The sequence below is a fragment of the Pteronotus mesoamericanus genome, unplaced genomic scaffold (assembly GCF_021234165.1).
Source record: "Pteronotus mesoamericanus isolate MK-2021 breed Mesoamerican mustached bat unplaced genomic scaffold, CSHL_Meso_final contig_74, whole genome shotgun sequence".
NCBI lineage: Eukaryota > Metazoa > Chordata > Mammalia > Chiroptera > Mormoopidae > Pteronotus > Pteronotus mesoamericanus.
The window spans coordinates 37858645-37885522 of NW_026555247.1; the positions used below are offsets into that span (position 1 = coordinate 37858645).

The 26878-nt window shown below is 42.5% G+C and overlaps 1 protein-coding gene across 1 annotated transcript in view; it reads left to right on the forward strand.

Annotated features, from left to right (window-relative positions):
- The first annotated feature begins 5486 nt into the window (after positions 1–5486).
- CDH7 (cadherin 7) overlaps positions 5487–26878 on the forward strand; it is a 119551-nt gene continuing 98159 nt past the window's right edge. Inside the window, exons 1-2 of the mRNA XM_054583773.1 lie at positions 5487–5546; positions 15654–16059. Of these exons, the coding sequence (XP_054439748.1) occupies positions 15850–16059 (210 nt within the window). The 5' untranslated portion in view covers positions 5487–5546; positions 15654–15849. The remainder of the gene's footprint in view (positions 5547–15653; positions 16060–26878) is intronic.

The following is a 26878-nucleotide window of genomic DNA, read 5'->3' on the forward strand; positions in this document are numbered from 1 at the left end:
ATTTGAGCTGCTTTTTTAAAAAGTAATTTGCATTCCAGCTATTCTGAATCCAGGGATACAATTGCACACGAGTAGTATCATCAGTATCATCTGCTATTTAAATAAGTAAATGTTCCCTTGCTTTGGCATTTTATACCAAATCCAACTCAGATGTTTATCTGTTTGAATTTGTTCTTCAGAAAAAAAAATGTTGAGAAATTTGACACGTAGCAGCAGAAAATTCTATTTCTTCTTAAATGCGATATCCAATGACCCACAAAGACTCAGATATTCTCAAGCTCCGAGCAGAAGGCCTGGATACCTGGGGGAGAATCGGACTGAGAGTCAGGATGACTTCCTTTGCTCCAATGAGGGAAAAATGAATTCTTCACCTTTGCCTTCCAACCCCATGAGGTGTCACTGAGTTCCCATCTCCTCCTGTGGGATTTTTTGTTCCAGGTGAGGGGTAAGCTATTTGCTATCTCTGAGCAGAAGCAGGATCTTGGGCTGCACAGACTGAAAGTCTCCGAAAAATCTCCCCTGGGGATTTCCATGTCCTCCCTCCCACCCTGCCACGTGCTGATTGTCCTTGTTCTTAAGGTTGAGGCTCCTGAAAGGTCTGTTGCCCTCTTCCTCACCTGGGAGAACTTTTAAGGAGAGAATTCCTAGACCGCGTTAGACATCCTTGAGTGTCCTAAAAAATTCGGAGGTGTCCTGGCAGTTCCCTTATTCCGTGAACATCTTCCTGGCCCTTCCATTGGAAAGTATAATCTCTGAATAAGTACTTATTTTTGGACAGACTGAGTTTTTACATAATGAAACGGGAGCCTTTGAGAACATCCTGGGCAGCAAAGTGGTTGTATTATCTCAGGCTTTGGAGCCTTCCAGTCTAGTTTCCTGGGAGGGACGCAGTCACCAAGAAGATGCTGTTGGTGGGGGCCGGTGGTGGGGTGGGTCCATGATGTTCATCACAGGTATACATGTCTGCCTTCTTTTCGTGTTCAGTTATGATCCCTTATTGGTCAGTGTGGTCTAGACATCGTTAAACCTACTCACATTTTCTGATTACATCCCAGGGATTTTCACGCAGCGTTGCCGCAGCCAGAGTCCAGGCCAACAGTTTTCCCCCTGGGTTTCTGCAGTCATTTCCTCAATATTCCCTCACTTCCAGTCCAAGGGTAATACAAGAGGCTCCAGGGTGTCCCTTTCTCTACTGTAGTTAGGGTCATAGTGCCCCTTCATGCCCTTTCATGGTTCCCCATTGTCCTTGCGGTACCTTGCAAACCGTTCCTCTTCCCATTCAAGAATTTCATCATGCGGCCTCTCTCAGGTGTTCCCACACTTGATAGTTTAAATCCATCCCCTTATTTTCCCAACAAATTAGAAGGTTCCTAAAGGGCAGACTTACACGTTTTTCATCCTGGTGTTCCCATCTCCTAGTCCGAGGATCAAGCAATAGGTTGAGTTCCTATCTACCAATTTGGTGACTGACAACTAGAAATCTGAATCTCTTCTTCTAACTAGATAACACATATTGAAGAATGGAGACATCCTTGGGAAAATGTTAAGCATAACATAAGGAAAAGATTTATTTTTATTATTATTACAATTTTATATTGGGAGAGACAGTCCCAAGAAACTCTAAGTGGTCCAACTTCCTAAAAAAATACTTTTATTGATTTTAGAGAGAGGAAGGAAGAGAGAGAGAGAGAAACATCAACGTAAGGGAGACATCTATGAGTTGCCTCCCATACCCGCCCCAACCAGGGACTGAACCTACAACCTTTTGGTGTATGGGACGACTCTCCAACCAACTGAGCCACATCAGCCATGGTAATAGTCCATCTTTTTGAGAGCCTACCTTATGGAAGTGCTTCCTATCTTCTGCCACACCTATGTTTTCCCACCTGCGGCTCCTCAGAATATCTAGAACTACTTAGTTCTCAGCGGTTTGTTCTCTTGCGCCTTAGGGACCAAACACTCAAGCTTCATCTTTGGTTTTAGGGTAAGACCAGGACGGACGGCGTCTGAGGACAATCTAACCAGCAACTGCATCAGAAACTTCCAACGTGCAGGAAATCTCTGGTAGACAAAACGTGCAGAGAAATGACTGCACGTACACTGACAGAAACGATGGCAGAGTTCTACAGGTTCCTCGGTCTTTGAAACATAGTGCTAGTGTAGCTGCTTTCACTGATCTAATCAAGAGTAAACTAAATTGAGAGGAGGGTTTTTTGTTTTGTTTTGTTTTTTTTGTAGGGGCAGAAAGGGGGCATTTATCAAATCTCCATACAATGTTATGTGGCACTGATGAAATTAAACCTTCAGCTGTGGAGAGTCAAATGAGACTGGTTTATATATAAGATGAGAAATATTGAGACAAATTTAAAAGTTAAATGGAAACATTATGACATTTTGTAAGTGAGCATATGCTGTTATGACTTAACATTTGTATTTTATGGAATCTTGAACACTTGGTAGCACCTTAGGATTTGTGTAGTACAGCAATTTTTTATTTGTTTCTCAGAAAACTAGGTTTTCTAATCAACCATAAGCTGCAGGGAAAGAAGGGGAGAGGAGAGGAGAAAGGATCTAATCAAATGTGCCTTGTCCCCAGACTTGGCCACAGCAGAAACCTGTGGAGCTCTTTGAAATTTGTTGTTTCTAATGTTGGGCTTTCTCCCAGGAACAAAACACAAACACCTCCCAGACCTGGAAGGCCTTGCACATCACTCCAGCACAGACCATCCTGGCCTACTCCGTGCAGGACTCTGTCTCTCAAATCGGCCCCACTCTTTCCTTCTGCAGACGTTTGCCCTTGTTTATTCTACCCTGGTGGCATTCCTTTCAGACCTTTACAGACCCAACTCACCCTCATCATCATCAATCAGCTTAAGTGCCGTCTCCTCCTAGAGCCTACCAGTCACCTCCCAGACAGAGGTGGGTCCCTCAGGCACTGTTTGAACTGCCTCCCTTCTTACCCCTGCCCTCCAGGTGGACAGGAGCCTAGACCTTCCTCTAGGTTCTTGCTCATGTCAGAACTAGAACCAGAGTTCTGGTTAACTGAGTTCATTTCACCTCTTTTAGAACCTGTGTAAAGTTTATGGTTTAAGAATTTTTTTTTTAGCCCTGGCTGGTGTGGCTCAGTGGGTTGAGTGCCAGCCTGCAAACCAAATGGTTGCCAGTTTGATTCCCAGTCAGGACACATGCCTGGGTTGTGGGCCAGGTCCCCAGTACGGGACAGGTGAGAGGCAACCACCCATTGATATTTCTCTCCCTTTCTTTCTCCCTCCCTTCCTCTCTCTCTAAAAATAAAAATAAATTAATAAACATATTTTTAAAAAGAATGTTTTTTTTTTAAAGGAAAGCAGTTAGTGTGGAAATAGCCGGTTTAAGATGAAAGCCCAAACTGGTGATCAATATTTATGCGGAGGCATGAGACAAGAAGAGGAAACATTGTGGAAAATTTGAGAAGTATAATGAACAAAATGTTTAAATAAATGGCCTCCCAATTTTTTTTCCTTTCTGATGAGACGTCCTTTGATTAATATAAGCTAGTTAAATGAGCATGCTGTAGTACCTGGTGGTATTGTGATTCCTGATCACAATCCATGTCTTATAGAAGAAAGGCCCGGGCGATCAATGACCAGCTTACGAGTAGGTGGCTGTGTTCACAGTTATGTTATTGCTGACTGGGGTACAACACTCATGTCCTACACAAACGTTGACCGTGGGCCAAACAGGTGCTACGTCTTGATCATACTATCGGCCTTTGTGTACCTGGAACTTCTAGTCCAGAACAAGTCCTACAAAGGGTCCCATTAACATTGCAGAAGCAATGTTATTATATAATGCAAGACAAATGTATGGTTATTGATCTTATGATATTAGAAAAAAATGAGGGTTTTAACACAGAAGAAAATCATGTGAAAGGTCTCAGTAAGGAAGCCAAGGTTTAATGCCTGCAAACCCAAAGAACCATGGCACCCCAGATGGAGAAGCACATGGTGCAGACTCCTAGGTGATGCCTGAGAGGAGGCGAGCAAGTCTGTTTCATGCATTCTGAGTTGGGGTGATGATTGACGCGTGCCTCGGGATGGACCATGAAACGACCACCTAAGCTTGGCTGGAGCTGGGGCGGTTCTGGGGAGGCGATGCAACTTTAAAAACGAGCTTAAGCACACGCAGAAGCGTGGTACCTGCCACTTTGAGCAGAAGCTCAGAAAATGTTTGCTGTCAGAATTATTAGAATATAACTCAGTTTTAAATCCTAACTAGACGAGAGGAAAAATGCAAGCCCCGTGTACAGGACAGGGAGGGACTGAGTGCACCAGAAGGCAGAGGGCTGCCCTGAACAAGTGATGCTCACACAACAGGCACGGGGAGGAGGCTCCCTGTTACGGAGCGTTAAGAGATGCAGGGTGAGTTCCATTGGCGGAGCGAGTAAAAAACACGTACTTGGCAATACTCTGCTCATCTTCCTAACCCTTACAACAGTGCACCTGGCCATCAGGTGCAATCAAGGACCAGGGCAGAGGAAAACAAAGCGTGCTCAACTCCACCGGCTGCAGCGCACTCTAAATAAGCGTCCAGATCCCCTTCTCCAGCTGGCGAGGGGTTTCCATCCACGGGCGTTTACACCTCCGAAGTTTTGCGTTAGAGAGCTCAACACGGGAGGAAATTTTCTGAAAGAAGCTGGAACTAGGGCAGTCTGAGGAGACTGAAAGGGCAAAACTATCACGCAAGAAAACTGTAAGTTCTGATTAGTTTTATGACTTTGCCTTCATGCCTCAGGAGCTCAATTGATCACGGCTTCCAGGACGTCTTGGGGAGGGGAGGACGGGGAAGCGCCTACAAAAATTCTCCAAAGTCCTTTAGCTCCACGCTTTCAGATGCAAATACCTTGCTGAGAAATGTGCCGGCTGCGGCCCCTCCTACTTTCCCCAGCTCCTCTGGATTTTCCTGCGAAGGACTCCATCTGTACGGATTTGTCTGGAGGGCGCTGGAGGGGGGGGTGCGCGCGTGCGCGTGAGCGCGCCTAGCGGGCGGAGCGGATACCTTTCCTACTGCCCTCGCTGGGTCGCCGGTAGGTGCCCAAGTCTCAGTGGCTCCCCGGGCCCGTCGCACACGGCGCTGACTGTAGGCGGCCGCCGCAACCACCTTCACCGGCTCCACACCCTCCCGCCCCAGCGTCCTCCTTCCTGGGCTCCGGACGCGCGCCCCCGTTGCTCCGGACCTGGTGTCCTACTCGCCCGGGGGAGCCGGCGTGATTCCTCGTAGCAGCCGGAGGCGGCCAGCCCGGGGAGCCGGCGGCCTGGCCAGGGGCGCCGCACGCCGCGCCTCGTGCCCCGCGCCCCGCGGAGAGGGCTGTGATTGGAGCAGACGTCCGCGTCCGCCCGGGCGCAGCGGGTGCAGAGCGGGTGCCGCCAGTCCGTCCGGCGCGCCGAGCTGCGCGCACTGGGTCCCGGAGCGCCCGCGGGCGCCCGGCGGCTGAGCGCGCGCCCTTTCGGATGCCAACGCCTGGGCGGCAGGCGCCGGACGACGCGGGGAGGGCAGCGAGGTCCCAGGTGAGTGTAACTGCCTGCTGTGGGCTGGGACGGCACTGCGGGGCAGAAGCAGCGCGCTGTGCGCATTTGGAAGCTGGACTCGGCATTGAGCGAAAAGCGGGCGGGAGGGTCGCGTGGAGTTTCCTAGCGTCCCCAAGTTACTGCTGTGTGGCCGTGGGGCTGGCTCATCCAGGCAGGACGGACTTGCGAACCGAGCTGAGCGTGCTCGGCCTGGAGAGCAGGTGCTGGCCGACACCAGGTGCGACACGAGTTCACGAGTTCAGGGTGAGCGCAGATGCCAGCGCGCTCCAGATGAAGCAGTAAACACGGTCTGGACCGCTCTCTTCCCAGAGGAACACCAGTGGGTCGCCCTTGACCTGGGTTGGATGGGGGCAAAAGTCTGCGCTGGCTGGGCCGCCAAGCTCTGCAGCCGCGGTCTGAGACTGGAAGGGGGTGTGCGTCTGCGTGCGCAGGGGGTCCTTCCACCATCCTCGCTGGACGCCTTTTACCATCTCTGAAGGTGGAACTCATCTAAGGGTTCTTGGCTCTCGCTGTAATTAGTATTCTGCTGCTACCGTGCGCCTGCAGGGCGTCCAGCTTCCCGTCCGCCCCGCTGTTTCTTGGGGATGCGCTGGGGAAAGGGCGCCCTGCTGCGCAGAATGCAAGGTGGACTTCCTCGTGGGTGCACCTGGTACACGCGGCCGGTTGTTGGTATGCGATCTCCCAGGGTCGATGAATGAGAAAGGGCCTATTGTCTGTATTGGCAGCACGTTTTAGATCCTTCGCCTTAAGGATTCTGTAGATACTGTCCAGGTGAGTAAGGATTGGCAGTGAGTTCACCTCGCTGTGGGCAATGGGAACCTGCAAAGAAAACATCGAGGATTGGGTGTCTCAAAGCTTTGGAGTCCTGCAGATTGGAGCTTGGATATACTGAAAACGCCTTTTATTTTGCAAGAAATAGCTTCTCTTTATTAGACCATTTGTTAAGTGAAAGGGCTTTAAATTGGATGCACCCTTCCTATTCCCTGGAACCAGATAGGTGTTCAGATCAGTTTTGATGCAGAAGTACGTAAACAGAACTTTAGGGGGAAAATAGAAAAAACGTAAGTAACCTGAAAATATATGGCTCTTGCTAAGTGACAAGTATACATTTTAAAAATCAGATTAACATCACAAACCACAACAACAACAACCAAAAAATGTATTTTAAAAGAGTTTAGGAGCGGTAGCAGCCCCATCCCTCCCTCCTCCCCTCCCTCCCTCTCTCTTTTTAAGGAAAGTTTTCCCTACTATACTTTATGAAGACAAGTTTTTTTTTGTTTTTTGTTTTTTTTGTGGGGGGGGGGAGGCACAGGAGAACTAAGGAAGAAAGTAATTACATTGCAAGCTTTCAGTCACTCTCCAAAGATTCTTTCCCAAAGAACTAGTTAGACTTTATATTTACCCCAGCTCTTTTCTTGTTACATATATAAAGGGGAAATCCATTAAGAATCCTTTTCTTTTTAGGGCTAGTCGGAACAGTGTGAATTAAAATTCAAAAGAATTGAGGCAGGTAGTCAAACTGGCAACTCTGTGGAAATCTTACTTACGGGTGAGCGTTCATTAAGGAATGGAATGTCAGAAGCAATTAGGTGGCATCCAATGCTAATAATCTTATCTGGTCAAGCTAGCTGATAGTCTGTCCGTGAAAAGAAAAATGAAGGGAACACTAATCAGTAGGGCAGGACAGTACCCAGCTCAAAGCTCCTGAGGTCTGCAGCTTTACTAACAGGGCACCATGTGAGATATTGTAATTAAGGGCTGCAGTAGGACTTCACGATTGTGTTAACAATCAGCTGACAGACTCACAACTCTTCTTAAGTCTACGGTTATCGATTCAATAGCAAAGAGCTTTTTCCCTTTGTTATCAAAGTGTAATTGCAGAGCATCTGTATGACTGCAGTTTACCCTTGAATTGACTCGGGTTTTTCGTGTCCAGTGCAGAAGGGAGGGTGGGCAGCATACCCTCTTGGCCACCGCTGTGCCTTCCTAGGTCTAAAACCACCCCCTGTGTGTCCTCACACACGATGTCTTTGATGGTCTCCCTGTCATTCAGCACTTTGGGTTTTTGTTTGTTTGTTTGTGTGTGTGTTTGGTTTAAGGGCAAAGCTAATAAAAACTTCTCAGGATGTATGCTGCTATGAGAAAGTGTGTCCAGTCAAACATTTTGTCACCTTTTTTTCTTTTTAAGAAATCTCTTCTAAAGTACTGAACCCATACATTGTTTAGTGTTGTGAATACGTACGCCTGAGTGATTTTAACCTTCCTGGATTGTGCAAGGTTTTGCATTTATTGGCATTAGTAGTTCGTATCACATCGTGGTTCTCTCTCACACACAGAAATGGTTTTTACTTGCTTGGAAGGCTTGGCAAAGCCTTTGCTTAAATTGGGAGCTTCAGGAACTTCTGAAATAACTCACACACGTTTGTTGACGGCAAAGCGACCCCTTGGTGGGAGGGAATCAATTGCTTTTCAATGGGGTGATACAGGGGAGCTGAGGACAAGGGAGGAAAACATGTGATCACAGAGTCCGGCGTGTGACCGGCTGAGCCTCTACGAGCAAGCGGGTGAGGCTGTAACCAGCAGTACTCGAGTGCCTCCTCTGGGGATTTGTTGGTTCTGCAGAAAGGTACCCCAGCCAGCGAAGATTCCCCCCCCCCCGTCCTTCTGCAGGAATCCTCACTGACAGACGATCCGTGCAAATGCCTACGCAGACATCTGTCCATGCATTCATTTCAGATTGTATACTATAGACTTTCACTCTGGTAGAATTTCTTTTTGGCTGTTTGGTCGGGAGTTTATGGAAGCTTGGTGCCTTTTACAGAAGTCACATAAATCATACCTGGCTCAATGTAAATGCACGGGTAAGTTAAAAATTAACATTGCTACAGCTCAGGCATGTTGTGAAACCATAAAGGAAAACCCTTTCAGTATAATTTTGCCCCTTTGTTACTATATAAATAGCTCAGGGGGACTGTGCTTTGTCGCTGTGGTTGCTTTTAATTCACATAGGCTGCTTCTATCAATGGCTGACTGTAAACTGTGTTTCCCTTTCTTTTTCATCCCTTTCACTCACCGCACAGGTTATTTGTGCTTAGTTGAAATTGACTCTGCGATCCACCTACAGAAGTTTCCGTGCCATGCCTGATAGTGACAGGCACGCGACAGGCTGTGTGATTCACTCCCAGGGCCCCTGCCTGAACGTTTAGGCCCGTTAATGGGAGGAGGTTGCGGTCTGCGGCTGTGATGTTATCTGACCCAGGGAGCTAAGGGATCGGATCAGGGTTTCTTTCTGTGAGAAGTCACACATGACAGAGGGTCCCAGCGTCACTAATTAAAATGTAAAAAAAAGTACGTGCGTCCCATACATATACAGATACACACCTTTTACATACAAAAGAAGAGGGTTGTTTCATAATATTAAAATTATTGAAGTTAATGCTAAACTTTTAATGGTATACAGATGAATCAATTTAAATGGCAGTATATTTCTATAATATAAGCTACAGATGGCAATATTAAATCTAGAATGATTATAATGGACGCATTAAGAGCAGATAGGCATCTGAAAATCTAAGATGTTCAGCAGCAACCAAATAATCTAAGAATATACATTCTTATATTCTTAGATATTTTCCCTAATTGGTGCCCTATTTCTAAAACAATCCATGGGCCATTGTTCAAATTTCCTTGGAAATAGTTTACTGCTCTTGTGCTGCAGTATAGCAGGAAGTGATTTTTTTGGTTGCCAGGGTTGTTGAGAAGACGGGGAGGCATTGCATAGTTGGGCACTGCTTGCCCTCCTTTTTGGGGGTGGGGGGTTACACGTAGACAGGCAACCCTCGCCAGCAGATCCTTTCACCCTCTCAGTATTCTGTCTTCCTGACCCTCCTGGCTCAAAATCCTGGTGACTTCCGACTTACCACTTAGCTGCAAGTTCAAACTCAGGGTCCTACAACAACTTCAGCGAGATCAACTCTGGTTTTCTTGGCTTTTGAAGAAGATGGTAAATTCCATAGATGGTACCTTAAAAAGCACTGTGTTATCAGAGGGAGAAATAGTTAACAGACATTTTAATTTATCCATTGCATCCAGGCAGGTCCAGCCCCATCCGTGCCTGGCTCTGTGACCTTCGGCATTTCAGCAGGATGCTGTAGCTTTCAGTGTGTCCCTGGTACGGAAGACAAGACTGCCTGGGGTGTTCGTAACACTGTTCCAGTTCATCTGTGTTATTTATCTGTGGTTCCACCACTCGAGTGGTCTTCAGTCACGGGGAGCTTTGCGTTTGGGCACTGCTGTATGGTTTTGCTCTGGCATGAACCCTCAGGAGAACCAAGCGATTTGGTCCTGGACTGCTTTCCCTCCCTTGTGGCTGTGGAGCTCTGCTGGTTCACAAGTGGGAGAGCCTGAGAGAGAACAGATCTCTTCCCCTTCCTGTCTTCCCCCAACCAGCCAGGCTTTCAGTGGACCTACTTGAAACCTAAGTAAAAATAGCAATGAACAGATACTAACTATCCTTGTTACAAACAGTGCTCTGACTTCATGGACAGAGACAGATCACAGTCAGGACGTCGGTGGTGAGGGGTGGCCACCGTCCTGGGGAAAGCAAGGGCAAGAGGAGGTCTTCAAAGGAGACTTTGGATTAATCAGGACGCAGTCTTGTCAGGGACTTTCAGTAACACCATTTAATGCCTAAGGGACGGCTAACAGGGAAGAGGCTCCGTTGCCCTGACTATACACAGGAACTTGTAAATGAAAGTTGTTCTCCAAGCACTGGAGTAGCTTTGCAGTGCCCTGTACCACTGCCGTGTGGTCGTATCATTTCCACTTGCAAGCATGTATATTGTTCACCCTTCTTAAGGGTTCGTTAAAAATACGTTGCTTGTCAACACGCAGTCCAGCTTTAAAGCAGTCTTGGCGGTGACCGTTGCCTCCCAGTAGGCCAAGGGCAAGGCCCCTGCCCCGCCATCTTGTTATTGTTACAGCCGTGGTGTCTTAAACTCTTATGTTTTATAGATTAGCCGGCGAACATCATGGGGAATATCAGTTAGATTCTGGAGGTGTTTGACGGTCATCCATCATGGATATATGTATATTTCTTGTTCTCATGGATTACATTCTGTCGGGCACACTGACGGTCCTCAAATATTATTTTTACCATTGTTTTCCTAGAAAATGTGAATTACTGAATTTATTCGGGGGCTATCATGTTCCATCTGATTGTGAACTGTACTCATCTTTGAGAGAGAGGCACAGCTTCCGGAAGTTGATACTACCAATAGATAATAAACTGTGTGTTAGTCTTGAAATATGAACCACGTATATATTTCAAAAACAGTTTCAGAAGACCCTCTTCTCATGCTGACTTCACACACAGAAACATGAGCAGCTGTTCCTTGCCCATAATTTAGGGAAACTGTGATAGTATAAAAGCTTTCGCTGAGGTAAAGCACTGGTTATTTATATTGGACTGCAAGAACACATTCTGGTTTAAATGCCACCAAAGCTAAAATAGTAATATATTTTATTTGAATATAATTGATAGTAATTTTTTATAGCTAATGTTATTTCTAGAAGGCATACTGCACTGGGTGCTTTTAAAAAAGCAGTTTAGCGTATCTAAATTTACATATGCTCCTCTTCTGTTTACATATGAACTTGAGTGACTTGGCTGAACCTGATACATTTTATGCTACTTGTCATGTTGTTAGCCTGTTGCCTTTAATTTAGATGGAACAGGATCTGGAAGATTTGTGCTTTTTACCAATTAACAATTACTATGCTGATTCTTAAATAAATCTTTTTGTTATTAAGGAATTTTCAGTCATTGTTTTTAGGTGTGAACAAAACATTTGATTAAGTATATGATAGTGATTTGACCTGATTTTTAAAAGTAGTTTCACAGAGTTAAATGGAGCAGAGAATCCAAGAAAATTTTATGGTAATGAATTCCTTTTGGTAAAATAATATTAGCTATTAAGGTTAAATGAATAATAAACTGTTTACTTGGAAATAATTGTTACCACTTAGCTGAACAAAGATAATTGGAAGAAGAGGCAACATGATGAAGTGATTTCAGGTCAAATAAATGATTTTAATTTAGGAAATACTGCTTGGTTGATTCTCACCTTCTTTTTTCCCCCCTTTTTGCTTCAATCATTTAATATTTCCTTTGTGAGTTTTCATTTTGTATTCTCCGGGTTAAGGTGTGTTGTGCTGATCACAGTAATGTGATTTTCGTGGTTTTTGTTTGTTTGGAAAAAATTAAATGTTATAAATGAAAAAATAGAAGTTTTAGCTTTAAAATACCAGAGCAAAAACAATACATTCCAAATCTTACTCAGATATTTCTTTGTATTTTAGATTGTTAGTCCGGTAGCCATCCCATTACTCTTTCAAACACCTGTGGTAGGTCGCTATTCAGTTCTTCTCTCCTCAGATACAACCTGTTCCCGGTTTCTTCCTCAAAGTTACAATGCGTTCCATTTGTAACTGTCCAGAAGTGGATACAGATCTGTAGAAGTTACCTTAACTGAGTGCTATCCATCATTTCTCTGCACTGTCTTTTTTTTTTTTTTCTTGAGCTAGGAATAGTGACCAGGTCAGCTCTCCAGACCCAGATAGCAGAGGGTCACTCTCCTAAGCTTTCCTACTGAAGACCAGAGGACATGCAAGAGGTGCAGAGGTCTTGGCTTGTTTCTGCTGTGACCTGACCCTTGTTGGCGCCTGTATAGGGTAGAGGAGGAGGTAGAAGAAAGGGAGAAGATGAACAATACGCAAGTCTAAGCAGGTGTTTGCTTTAGGGCTCAGATTAATGAGGTGATATTTAACCCACTGTGAAAAATGTCAACAACTGGGATCGATTTTGTGCTCAAGTTCATTTATATATAAAACATATTGTTGAGGTTACCTCTACAAGTGTTAACATCTGTGGGAAGATAGGAAGTGTGGAGGGTTATGTAATAGGGAATCTCAAGTTCAAGCTGTGGTTCCTTCTCTTTGATGACCACGGATAACTGGAGGTAAATGCTGCTTTTACATTGCTGTGACTTAAATCTCTCTACCCCTTACCTTTAATTAGTAACAAGGCCCACTTTTTCATAGCTTCAAAAAGCCAACAAAACCAATTCTATATAATGGTCAAAGCACAAAAGTAAGACCTGTAAAAAACAGACTTCAAAGAGAACTTAGTTCCGCTCCCTCTTTTGCAAACAAGGAAAATTAACTTGCAGAGGAATCATGGGTCCCACAGAAAGTGGGGGCTGGAGGGCAAAGAGCCCAGCACCCCTCCTCCGTCTGGGGGGTGGCCCTTGTTTTCCTCATCACCAGACATCCAGGGCAAGCTGAGACAGATCGCTCCAATTCTGATACCAAGTCTCTGACTAATACAAATACAGAGAACATGCCTTTAGGAAGTTGCTTTCCTATTACATTCTCTTTGAAAAAAAGTGCTTTGGTGCCTTTGTTTGTACCCATCTGCATTTTTGTGGTTCATGATTCCTGCTTAGTCCTCTGGCATTGACCAGAACTATCAGGGCTGTTTACAAACTGATGTTAATAGAACTAGCATTAAACTGAAAAATATCATCATGATACTAATGCCAATAGCTACATTTTTTTTTTTTTTAGTGCATTTAGGTGGGCCAGACACTATCCTGAACTTTTTATGATTTGCTTATTTAGTCCCATTGTGAAGTAGGTGCCATTACTGTCATTGTTGTTTTGTAAGTGAAAAACTTGAGGCTTCCTCTCTACAACGTACCATTTTAAAATGTAAATAACTGTCCAAAATTGTAGAGCTAAGACAGGGAGACTGAGAATTAGTCTTTATCTGATCCGTTTCCCAGCCCTTACCAGCATACAGTTACAGCAACTCCCCGAATTTTACCTTCCCAAGTTGGTTCGCTATTTAGTTTTTTAGAAGTTGGGTACGTTTTCATACTGAAACAATGTTATCACGTTCACTTAATCCATAAAGTAGTCCAAATAGTTTAATTTAGCTATATCACATTAAAAAGCTTTGTCTTGGATCAAAGTATTTATGTCCTTGTTTTTATGAGAAAACTCATTCTCTCTTGCGGACGGAGGTGGTTGAAAGTGGAAATGTTCTTTGGCCTCAGGTTTCCCAAACTAGTCTCAGTCCTGTTACCACAAGGTGAACCCAGCCCTGCTTGTCCCCAGGAACTTTGGTGGCCACTAGTGCTAGGAAGGCCACGTGACTGTGCTTCCCACCGTGCTGAGAACTGTTGGTGCTGAAGGCCGCTCACCTTGAGCTCCTGACTGTAATCCTGGCTCATCATAGACCATGCCATGCCCTAGTGCGCCATTGCCTAATTCAAGCACCTATGTACCTTCTTTAACTACAGGAAACCAAGTGGCTTGGGTGGGTTAGTTAGCACAGACTTCCCCTCCAATGACCTTTCTACCTCACTGAGGGGCCAGCATTGGGATATCAATGCCTAACTCCAAGTTGCTTCTTGTTTATGATTCTTAGTCTGGAAGAACTAGACCTTCTAGAGTGGTTTCTAAATAGTCCAATGGCATTGTTGCCCCTTAGATGGGAGACACGGATTGGGGGAGATGTGTTCAGTGCCCCATCATGATTTACTCAGTCAGGTGGTTCTCAGCAGACAGCAAGTGGCTGTCTATTTTGCAGGTGGCTGGGTTATTTTGCAATGCCCTCTGGAATTTCAAAACTTTATGGAGATATTTTAACACAAATTCATTCACTTTAGAGTTTAAAGTCAGTGCAACCTATTGTATTTCTTTGTGTGGACTATTCCAACATACTTAATAAATTTCACCTTTCTTCTACTTAGGTGGCATTTTCTATAAGCAATTTGAGTGTCAGAAACTGTCTTGGTAACAGAAAGTCCTGTTACAGGAGAGGCAGGTAGAAAGATGGAAAAGCTTATAATATAAAGATAGTGTATTTTCGGCTTTGATAGGGAGCTATCGTTGTAAGCTGTTCTTCAAACTGTGTTTTTCTCCTCTTTCAAAAAGATAATCAAATGTTAATCCTTCACCTTAATTATCCAATTGTTGATGTATTTATAGCTAGTCAAATGAATTTATAAACCATAGTGCAGCATCGTGAGGTCAATGAGCAGTCGGTCATAATTCTGACTCCTCTGTGTTTTGGGGTATGTTTGGAAGTTTGTTTTGGAACTGATTTTCCGTCTCTTGCATAATCAGAATTCTGTAACTGAAATAAGTAGGCCTTAGAATAGGATAAAAGGTGCATTTTTTTTTGTTTTTCTTTTCTGTGTTGCTGCTACAGCACCTGCCGGGTGCATGCCAACAATGCATGGATCTCATGAATACAGTTGAGTTTCCTCACCCCTCAGAGAGGCTGTATAATTCAGTCCCATAAATGTGTCTGCGGGAAGGGCCTACTATGCATGAGCCGTGCTGGGAGATGTCCAGTAAATATCTGAGGAGTTGCAAATCACTGCAGTGAAATAGCATCACCTGCCCTGCTACACAGCATCCCTGACAATAAGTTTCAAGGGATGGGCCGTGGAAACAACTGAGCTTTTCAGCTGATCACAATCAAATCAGGACACATCAAAACAGCTGGTGTTCTATGACTCAGAACCCATCAGCCGGCGCTGAATCACCTCATACTTCTTTCTTTCTCTCTGCAGTTTCACAGAAGAGATTTAAACCAACACATGTCATTCCCATTCGCTCAAATCCCTGCTTTGAGCTGCTTTGCTTTCATAGTCTAATACCAATGCATGAGACTGCCTGCGATATAAAAAATTACATAAGTAAAGGCTAGCATTAAGATGATTTTTTTAACTGCTGTTGCTCCATTTGTGTTCAATAAACCATATGCTCAAATAGAATGCCCTCGAAGAAGCATTTTCAGGTTGCCTTATCGAATGAGAATCATTTTGCATCAGAAGGATTTAGTCAACTCACATATAGGGCAACAGCAATTGCCAATTTCCATCTAAGTTCATAATTTTGATTTTAATGCTTCTACAAATAGTGATACCTCGGGAAAATCAGCGTGAAGTTAGTAAATGAAAGTTCCAAGGTGTGCGTCTCGGTTTCTGACACCATTCATCTTTGTCTCTATAGGAACCCCGTACACCATTCTTTGGCGAAGGCTGCTCAGCCGCGGTGACCTCCTCCAGTGGAACCCTCTACAAATTATTATCTCTGGACTCCCAGCGGACACCCTGCCGGAGGCAAGAGCTGCCAGGCCAACTGGAACTGTGCCTTTTCTGTTGTCAAGGTTTTCTACTTACACAGGAAAAAGAAAGAAAAAAAAAAGATGAAGTTGGGCAAAGTGGAGTTCTGCCACTTCCTGCCACTCGTCGCTCTCTTCCTGTGCTTTTCTGGGATGAGTCAGGCAGAACTGCCGCGGTCCAGATCGAAGCCCTATTTCCCGTCGGGGAGGCCACGGACCAAGCGCAGCTGGGTGTGGAACCAGTTCTTCGTGCTGGAGGAATACATGGGCTCAGACCCCCTCTACGTGGGAAAGGTAGGGCGTGCGGCCTTTCGAAGTGACAAACGATTGTTGGGAATGTCTGTCTGTGGTTGGATGGAGAAGTGCTCATTTTGGCTTTGGGGATGGAAAACACGCAGCTGTCACCCCTGTGAACTAGTATCTGAAGTTGCTGGCCTTGGTTAGCCTCTCTGAAAGTGTAAGACAAGGGTTACTCCTACAGTGAAGCCGTACCCTAGGGAGCCACGCTTCACTCCTGGAAACAGGTGGGGATTCTACAGATGCCTCCTTCTCCTTGATTGTGCCCCGCCCCACGGCTGGGCATTTCTAAAATTAGAGCAGGAATATTCACTAATAAATGAGGAGTGGTGGGTTTTTATAGCCAGTTGACTTATTTTTAGCTTCTTTTTGAATGGTACTGTGTAAATGATGCCTATACTAACTTTACGCTTCTATAGCCCTCCCTGATACTTGCAGTTTAGAAGCTGCAGAGTGAGATTACTGAGCCTATTGTCTTTAAGTTATGGGTGATTCAAACCCACTTATCCTGGCAGTGGTCTAGTTTGGATGGATTTTTTTATAATTTGCTTTTCAAAATGGCCTTTTGGTTAAAAGCGGATGTGAACAGAAGTCAGAAGCAATGTTAGACCAGTGGTGGGCTATTTGTGGTGCATTTGTTGGGTGGCCAAGGAGCCCCCACATTGAGCTCGCTTTCTTGCGGCTGTCTTCTGTCGGGCTCTTTGGGCGGGATTTTCGTTTGAGCACCTCTTGAACTGAAGGGCACATAGCAGTGTGTGATCGTTCCCCTAGCGTGCTCGTTCGATAGCTCCAGTCCCTAGTGTGTTGCAGGTTGGATATTCTCATATTTGCCAAGGTTTCCTACATTTCTCAGTCTGGTGATGAGCGCTGGTGGATGTTTTCTAAATAGAGTGCACTTGACAGGAAGTCGATACATCTGTGTTTTTACTTTTCACGTTGTCAGTTTATGTGTCTGTTCCTGAAAAAGCTGATGAATTTACCTGTAAGTAAATTTTCAACTTTGAATGATGGAGACGGGACCTTTGCTGTTTGTTTATTTCATGGATTATGTTTTCACTTGAACATACCTTAAGTAAGGATGGAAAATCTGTTTTTATTGATGAGTGTTTACGTAAGTCAAGGTAATCTGTATTATACTTACTGGTTTCAATGAATGCCTCTATATTTTTACAAATAATGACAGATATTTATTGTAAAAGGAAGAATTTGAGTAAGTTCAAGTTTTCTAGGGAGGTGGATTAGGATTTTTTTTTTACCCCAGACATAGCATGTATATGCAGAAGAAAAGATATGTGAGTACACACATGTTTTTGCGCATATCTATTTTTCATAGCCATTTTACTTTTTAAATAGTACTATCTTATATAATGCACATGTGCTCAATTTCTCATTTTCTTATTCGTTTTCTTGTAAACAAGGTGAGCGTAATCACCATTATGCATTGTAATTGACTAAGAATCAAGCTCTTAATTTCATTCATATTTAATGAACACTTAACAGTTCATCAAACTTTTTTCCCATGGACAGGTTTATGACATTCAGCTGATTCAGAAATAATTAGTAGTTATTGGTGAAATCATACTTTTGTAAGAATGCAAAAATTTTCTAACGACAACTAAACTGTTTTTATTAATTTGGTTTTAAATGGGGTTGCCTGAGTGAGATTGACATTTTGAAGTAAATATAACTTAAAAAAATTTTAAAAATCCTTCTTTTAAATTTTGCAGTTTTCACATAATGATTGAGTATTTGTATCCAAATAATCCCTATAAGTCAATTTAAAATTATGAAAATGGATGCTACCTAAGGTTACTTATATTTCAAATGCATATGAAGCTACTGGGCAATGTTGTTATTGTTTTTTCTAAGAAATTGTGGGGTTCCTTGATCAGCACAAGAAATATTCTGTGCTTCCCTTTTAATTAATTGGAGATAGTCACTTGGCAGATGGTATGCAACAGGAAACAAGTTTATATTTATGTCCTGTGTGGTATATATGGGGAGTTTCATACAGATGCTCACAGTACAATGCTCAGGATGCAAATGGGTAAAAAAAAAAAACAAAAACAAAAAAACTCTTAAATGACCAAAATATTTTTAAAAGGCCATAAAATGATTTGGGATGGACAGATAATTTACAGACAAGAGAGATACATGAAAGGCCTTAAAGGATCAGTTTGTAGTTGCCTGGGGACAGGTGACAGAGAACTGGAGTGCTTTGGACCGTACGTACGAGATGACAAAGTGATACTTTTTAGATCCGTAGTGTGAATGACCAGAGGAATGAGAACAACTTTGACCTTGATACATTCCCTTGGGTATGTAGAATAGATATATTTTTCTCTTTTTCTAAGTTGAGGGAGTTAATGGCCGTGACCAGAAGTTTCTATAGAATAGACAGAACTAAAAATTAGAGATGAAAATGTGGATGAACGGATAAACAGGTCATCGTGAGAAAAAAAGAAGGGAGCTAGTCATTACTTTTCATAGCTATGTATTTAATCTGTACTGGTTAGATGGCCATGTTCAGTCTTTCTGACAAAGTGTGGCTACTTAGGTAGTTTGGAAAATATAAATGATGACGTTGATAAACTTGATAGCTTAATTTGATCACGTAGTGGATAAGTACAGTGTGTGTCAAATTGTCTTCAGTTTTATTGCTGAATCTGCCACTTCCTACTAGTTGCATAACTTTGAGTAAGTGCTTCCTCATCTCTAAAATGGGAATGGTGATATCTACAATTCAAGACTCATACTGGGAGTGAGATAAAAATATTGGGAACATACATTCAATTAATTTTGACATTCTATTTATCTATTTTACTGCATGCTAATTAACTGACTTATGGATAATCTATTGTGTATGTCTCAAATGTTACATTTATGATCCTTCAGACAAAAGCAGGCATTATTTTATGAACTAAGTAGTATTTAAAGGTACTCCAGTTAATTAGAGGAATGATCTGTGTTGTATATGCTTAGAAATATATCATGTCTTTATATTTGTATATGATTAGACTCTGGCCAAACATAGTTAGTGGATAAATGAGTCAATGCTTAAACACAGGGATTTCAAATGTCGGAGAAATCATGTGTGTGTATATATTTATTTGGACCTTTGAATTTGGAGTCCATGGCAATGGCTGGTGGCCAATGAAATAATTAAAAGTTGGTTATTAAGACATTGAAGATAATAAAGTCATGAGATGACTTGTGACGTTATTATTTTAGCCAATGTACTGGGTTTATTTAACATAACCCAAGACCTAAGTAGAGCAGTTTGTTGAAGGGACAAGGAGTGCTCTTAGAACCTTCTCCAGGAGACCCCTGAGGCGTGGACTTGTGGGCTGGGTTAGACTCTGACCTTTACCATTAGCATCCCACCATTTTCCTGTGATATAAGTTGATAAACTGCTGACTCCAAAGGGTTTTTTTATTTCTTTTTTGTAAATATTTTATTATCTTTAGAGAGGGAAGGGGGGTGCAAAGAGAAGGAGGGAAACATCAATGTGCGGTTGCCTCTTGCATGCCCTCTACTGGGGACTGGGCCCACAACCCAGGCACGTGACCTGACCGGAATTCGAACCCACAGCCCTTTGGTTCTCAGGCCGACACTTAACCCCCTGAGCCACACCAGCCAGGACCAAAGGTATTGACTTAAGAAAAGAGTTATTATCTAATGGAGTTTTTTTTTTTATTGAGGTATAATTGACATCTCACATTATATTAGTTTTATGTGTATAACATAATGATTTAATATTTGTGTATATTGCATAGTGATCACTACAACAAGTCTAGTTAGCATCTATCACCATACCTAGTTACAGATTTTTTTTCTTGTGATAAAAACTTTTAAGATCTACTCTCTTAGCAACTTTCAAATATGCAACATAGCATTATTAAATATACTCATCATGCTGTATGAACTTCTATTTTAAAGAATAGAAGCGTGCTTTTCCCTAAGAGTGTTTCTTAATTACCATCATGCCCATTTCCTGGTACTTTTACAGGGGGAGGGGAGCAGAGTCCTTTCTTGTCTGCCCGCGAGTCTGTCAGCCTGAACGGGCTGTTGGTACTTCGGATCTGCTCGTTCACAGCAATCTCGCTGAACAGCACTACACTTTCCTAAGTCCGGTCTTTTCCTCACCTTGACATTTCTCACTTAACGTCCCCCAGCCAACTGACACAAAAATTTGTCTACAAAGCCACCCGGCCTCTGGTGCAGGTATTAAGAGTTTTTCATCGCTTCTAGCCATAATGGGCTGCCAGGCAAGCGCTGCGCTGCGGGCCATTACTTTCCCTGAAATGCCTGCTCCGTGCCTCGTCCACAGTCTGCTCCTCCAGCTATTAACATCACTCTTGTCCTTCCTGCTACTCCCCTTTCTTCCCTGCTCGTTCAGGGAGAATTTATTCCATTACCCCAGTCAAAACCAAACGCATAGAAATTCCGCGTGGGATTCTCTCGGCTTTCGTGGTGTCAGCTTGCACGCCAAGTGTCGGTGAGCGCTGCCGATGGTTTGTGCCTCCACAGGATCTCTCATCAAGAGAGTCTCTGTCTCCTGATGCCTAGGGTCAGGTTTGGGGTTCCAGAAAAGAAATGTTCATCTTGAAAATAGGTCATGTGAAAAAATGGAGGTGGAAACGAGATTCCATGACTGGGCAGATTTATATTCGATGAACAAAAAGAAACTAACGAGTCCCACATATTTATTACCCAGTAAAGAGAGTATGCATCATGGTTAAACTTACATTTTATAGATTTTGGACGGAAAAAGCTATATATATTTGGAGTGTCCTCTCAATATATAGATTACCTGGAGTTGGTTCTATCTTAGAAGAAAGCAAAGGCAGTATGTTTTCCCCTGGATGCATAGAAAACCCATTTTCATAATATCCTTACAACCGGAGTGAATTGTGGAGACCTTTGTTCTGATCTTGTTACTTTGTGACAGAAATGTGAAACTCCTGGTGGCTTCAAAGGGAATTTGGGCATGGATCAGCTCTGTGGGAAGTAAATAAGTTCAGATGTTCAGAAATACTTTTTGGCAGTTATTCTTAGCTTTTATAACACTCTGTACAGCTATCAAGTATTAAATGCAGTTTCTCCACCTAAAATCAACAATTTAGTTTTGGGTTTTTTTCCTTTTCAATTATAACAAAAATGAAATACATCTGATCTTGCCGCTGACTTGCAGAAGCCTACCATGAATTCATTTTTGCTTCCAAGGTATCGTAGGTTAGAAATGGAGGTTATCATTACTGAAGGCTTTACCAAGTGAGACTACATAACTAGAAGCTGAAGGGGAGGTCCTTACAGTTATAAACCTAATTACACTCAAACTAGATCATCTAGATTGGCTCTAAATTTTCTGATTGTCTGTGCTGATCAAAATCACTTAAAAATGCCATCTTCCTTAACTCTTACTTGTGTTTATGCGTACTTGTCGCCCATTTGGTGATAGGAAAAGCAAAAATAAAAATAAATCTGTACCAGTCGTGTTTTTACTGTGTTTCTTTTGAGATCTTAAATGCAAAACAAGAGATAAACTAACATGATGATGTTGGGCCATTCTGTGGGAAGGTAACTGTAATCGCTGGACAGGCTGTATGTGCGGGGCTCACTCATACGGAGTCACAGACTCTGCAGCCGTCTCTGCAACTCACCAAGATAAATGACAGAATTAGACAAACAGCAGGACCGTCGCTGAGCCTTCGCTGGCTCAGGCATGGATAGGTAACTGTTATATTGGGAGAAATTTCATCCTAATCTGCATGATTCTTGTGTGATTTATACTGATGATCTGTCATAGGGATTGCGACCGTCAGAGAGAGACAGTCGTTTGTATAACTATGCTTAGCACTGTCTCCCACAGGTTCTCTGTTACATGCTGTTCAGCCTGTTTTTCCCCAGGTTCGCTTTTGCCGCCTTTCCTGACTCCTTTCTCCTTTCAGTACTTAACCAAGTGCCTCCTCTGCGGTAGGTGTTATGCTAGATGGGAGAGTTTAAAGAAAACAAACTCTCCTTCGTAAAAGTCACAGTCTGGTTGATAAGCCATTCAGGTAACCGGATGGCAAGAGAAAGCAGTAAACTCTATAGCTGATCTGTCTCTGGGGAGCGAGGTAGGACAGAGGAATGGATTCGTGGATCTGTGAACAAAGGCTTGCGTGAGGATACATGGCATACCTCTGTGATTTCATAATCCCTTTATACAATCTTTGCATCAAAGCGAAAACAATGATCTTCTTAGAAAGTAGGACAGCGTATTCTAAAACTACATTGGGGGAAGCTTTATACAGTAGAAAGATCAGTAAGTAGAAACCCTAGGTTATACTTTCAAGTTTCTCAGTATTTTGAACAATGTTCTAAAACATACATTTCTATCCTCTCATTGGTAAACTGGAGATCTACAGGTAAAATTTTAAAACATTTCATTCTGAAATAATTTCAGACTTACGAGTAAGTTACAAGGTATTCTTTTAGAACGCAGTTTCTCCAAATGTTAGTCTTACATGACTACATCTATTATTTAAACCAGGAAATGAACATTGGTATAATACTGATTATCCATCAGCAGTCATATTCAGATCTTCTGTTTGTTACAGCAAAGTGGTTTTGCTGGGAGCAGCCAGTCTAGAATTACTTCTTGTCTCCTTAGCCTTTCACATTGTCATTCGTGACCTGAATATAAGACTGTAGCACATTTCACAACCTGGGTCAGGTGACGTAGCTTTGGCCAGAGTACCAGAGAAGTGATATTGTGCCCTTCTGCATCTTGTCAAGACGTACAGGACATCGATATGACTCATTTGTAGTGATGTTGACTTTGACCACCTGGGTCAGGTGGTGTCTGCCACGTTTCTCTGTGGAAAAAGCCTGCCTGAAATTTGTGAAATCTAAACTGTCGTTATGGGTTAGAAATTAATGCTAACTCTGGTTCAAGAGGACACATTGCATGATTCATTAAGGTCCATTGTCCATTTTTAGGATGAGGAATCGGTTCATCTGAAACATGGGTCAAGTTTAAACCTATAACACCATCAAGAAACGACCATAATTTTGTGTAGTGATTGATCTTGTTTCTCACAAATTTAACTTTCATAATTATAAATAATACATGTTTTTGGAAAATAATAGATGCAGTCAGTTAAGGTAAAAAGTATCTCTAGAGAATGTAATCTAAGGTGTCACATTTTAATAAATTAATAAGAGAGTTGGAATCTAAACAATGAATAGAATTATATTTAATGCTTGAAAAGATTTAGTAATGACAGTTACTCCTAATGATTTATTTAGAGCCTGTTACATTTCTGTTTCATAATCAATACTGATTAAATCTTTGAAAAGCCTTGTGAGTTAAAAAGAGTTGTTGTTATATTAAAGATGAGGTAATAGATACATTTGAAAGTAAAATACGACTAAGGGAACAATCATTAGAGCTATAATTTGGAAGAATTAAAAAGCAAATCTCAATGATTATATCAATCCTGGAAAGTAAATTTCTGAAAAAAATGTTAAGATGTTTTATGATTATGAAAATATTTTGATTATCTGCAAAGTATCAGGTTTAGTTTCATTATTGTTAAGCATTTTTAACTTATTTTTTTAAATCTTTACCTTTAAAGAAGGCCTATATTCAAGGAAGAATAGATACACTTTCATGGCTCCTAAATCATTACATATTCCTGAAATTTAATAAATCTTGAAACTGAATATAGTTAGAATAATAAGCAATAGTAATATTGGAGAGATTAAAATGGTATTTAGCCTGGACATAGAAATATTAGAAATATATTCTAGAACCGAAATTTTCAGGACAGGGTGTGCAGAAAGAACATACTATTAAGAGCCTGGAAAAAAGAAAATATTTAGGGCTTTAGTTCTTTGAAAATCTCATCTTTGCCTTGGTCAGTGTGGCTCAGTGGTCTGGAGAGTCGTCCCATAGACTGAGAGTTCACAGGTTCGATTCCTGGTCCTGACACATGCCCAGGCTGTGGGTTAGGGCGCACATGAGAAGGCAACAAATCCAATTGATGTTTCTCTCACACATCAATGTCTCTCTCTCTCAAAACAGTGAAAAAAATGTCCTCAGGTGAGGATTAAAAAGAAAACAACTCATCCTTTACAAATTCTGCTTTTTGGTATATGCAATATACAATACCTTTAAGAAATTTTAACTGATACAAGTGCACTTTCAAGTAAGCGGGAAGACCATCAGCCCATCCCAGAGTGGGTTTTTAAAAAATAAGGACCTTTTGTAACTAGCTGACCCTCACTGCAGTGCTGTCTTCCAGTGAACTGGCGTGGGCCCATGGAGGTTGGCCTGGATCGAGTCAGGCTCAGAAGTCGGCTTAGCTTCCTTCTGCAATTACTTCTGCAATTGCATTGCAGTACAAGGGAAGGTCTGAACATATTCCGGTAAATAACGGCTAGAGAAAAGGAAATTGGCAGGAAAATAAGTTGAACTCAACCAACCTTGGGTCTTTGCAAGCCAAGAACCTGGGAGTTACCTTTCCTGTCACCACACAAATAAGAGAGAGCCGGGAAGATACGGGCAAAGGCAAGACAGTGTGCTGGAGCCATCTACATTCTTAGTTTAGCTAGGATCCTTGTCTTCTGTAAGATAAATGCAGAAGAGCAATTTCTCAAGATGGGGCTGTGTTACAGGAATGGTAATTACAAGAACCAAAATGATTAACATAATTCCAGCAAGTTCTGTGTGAAAACAGTGCACAATTATCTGATAAGAATGCTTCCCGTAGAATGTTGACTTATCTTCTTGGTGAAAACGCTGACATGTTTTAAGGTATTTAACTGAAAACACACAATCAGGATTTGGACAACACATACATAATGCTCAACAGATGTGAGTTTGAAAGATTGGGGATGATCACTAGTGAAATTAGTCAAAGCATGCCTAAATTAGATTTCTCTGATTCATGAGTCATTTAAGGGTCCACAGTGGAGCAGAATATGTGTGGAGAGTAGAAGATTACATATTCTGCACTTGGTTCTTTGAAATGAAGAAGAAATATCATATCTGAGAAACTCAGTTCTGTGTCTCACATCCACTCTATACCTGACACCGTACGTATAATTTTCCCAACTGAATCGCAACAGAACGGAACTTAGGCGGCAAACTAATTTTTCTTGTTCAGGATATATAGGTATTGGTAAGGTCTAGTCATTGAGATTCAATGTAATTATATCTAAGAAAAGTAAGGCCATCGGCAGTTAAAAATGATTACTGACGAGTTAGATGAGAATTATTACGTGGTGGTAGCACACAGTGAGAGCTTATTTGCAATGTGGACATCATGCATGGAGTGTACAGAGAAATGTAGAGCCATGTCTAAAATCAGAAGTAACTCAGACTGTAGAGCAGATACATACATGGCGTAGAAAAGAGTTTTTTTTTTTTTTAACAAAGATTAGTATAAAATGGTGGGATTGTAGAAAGCTTGAGGCGGAAATGAAACACTTAAGCTTTATTATGAAGGATAAGTTATCTTTTTGGTTGATCATCAGAACACCTGCAGGTAGACTTTTACCTATGGCACAGCAGCTGTGCTCAGTGAGTTTCGGAGAGCAGTTGTGGCGTGTAATGATCTGAAACAGGACTGTTTTTTCCCATTGATTAGATCATTTGTTGGAGACGTGAGTACAGCCGAGGATGGGAAATATATACAAATGAATGAGGGTTCAGGGCTAAGGGCAGAGGAGGAAGTGCACTCTGTTTCAGATCCAATTAAAATTTCACTGTGGAATTTATGATGAAAAACATAGGGGACTGATATTCACATGATTCATATCTTGTCATGTATATTGTTTTCTCAGGGCTGCTCTCGTCACACTGTCTAAAGCTTCTGATTAATGTTTAAGCTTGATTTCTGTTCACTCTGGGCGCACTGATAAAGCCTGGTTTTTCACGGCACTTCGTTTTTAATGTTCCACCCAGAGCCCAGGGACGTGTGGGAGACAGGAAGCTTAAGAAGGAAGAGGTTTAAGCTATGTCATAGGTTTTAACAGTCCTGCAATCAGTCTCTTTATTATTTTTCCCAGCAATGACCCCTCTTGGACTTTAGCAAAAAATAGAGTAGTCGATGTAATTTTGGTTGTGAGATACACATGATCCCAGTAATGGTATTTTTTTCTAAATCCATGTGTCCTTAACATTGAAATCTAAATATATGACTATCAAATACCTTCATCAAAAAGAAAAATAACATATTTGTTGTATTTTTTTAAAATCGTACAGCTGCCTGAGGCTTTCAAGCGCATTTCCTCGAGCCCGTTTATGAATTCTGGGGTTTGCTGTCCCGCGCCGCTGGCGGGTGGCGGTCAGGCAGCCTGAGACCTGCTGGTTAGGGCAGGGCTTCTGCGGGAAACCCACTGGAGTGCTACCTCCACCCCCCACCGAAGGTGTGGCTTTGAGCAGATAACTGACTCTCTCTCAAGTCATCCTCTGACACAATAGGAACAATAGCAACGGTGGCTCACCGCTGTTGCAAGCCTCTTCAGTGAGAGAGTGCCTGTTTCCAAAAGCGAGGGAGCCTCCTGTGGAAAGGAGCCCGCGTCTGTACTTGGCCCCCGGCTGCTTAGGGACAGCAGCGGGCACTCTTGCATTTGCGGGGCCTGTGAATGCTGCTGCGGGGAGAGAGGGAGTTTTCAGGCCACTCTTAGTTTCAGGCACTCAAATTAAATTTTGCTATTAGAATATTTGAAGGCAGTTTTTTTTTTTTTGTACTCCCCCCCATTTAAAGTGAATGCTTGAAAAGATTAAGTAACTCTTCTTTAATCTAAAGCATTTGTTTCTCT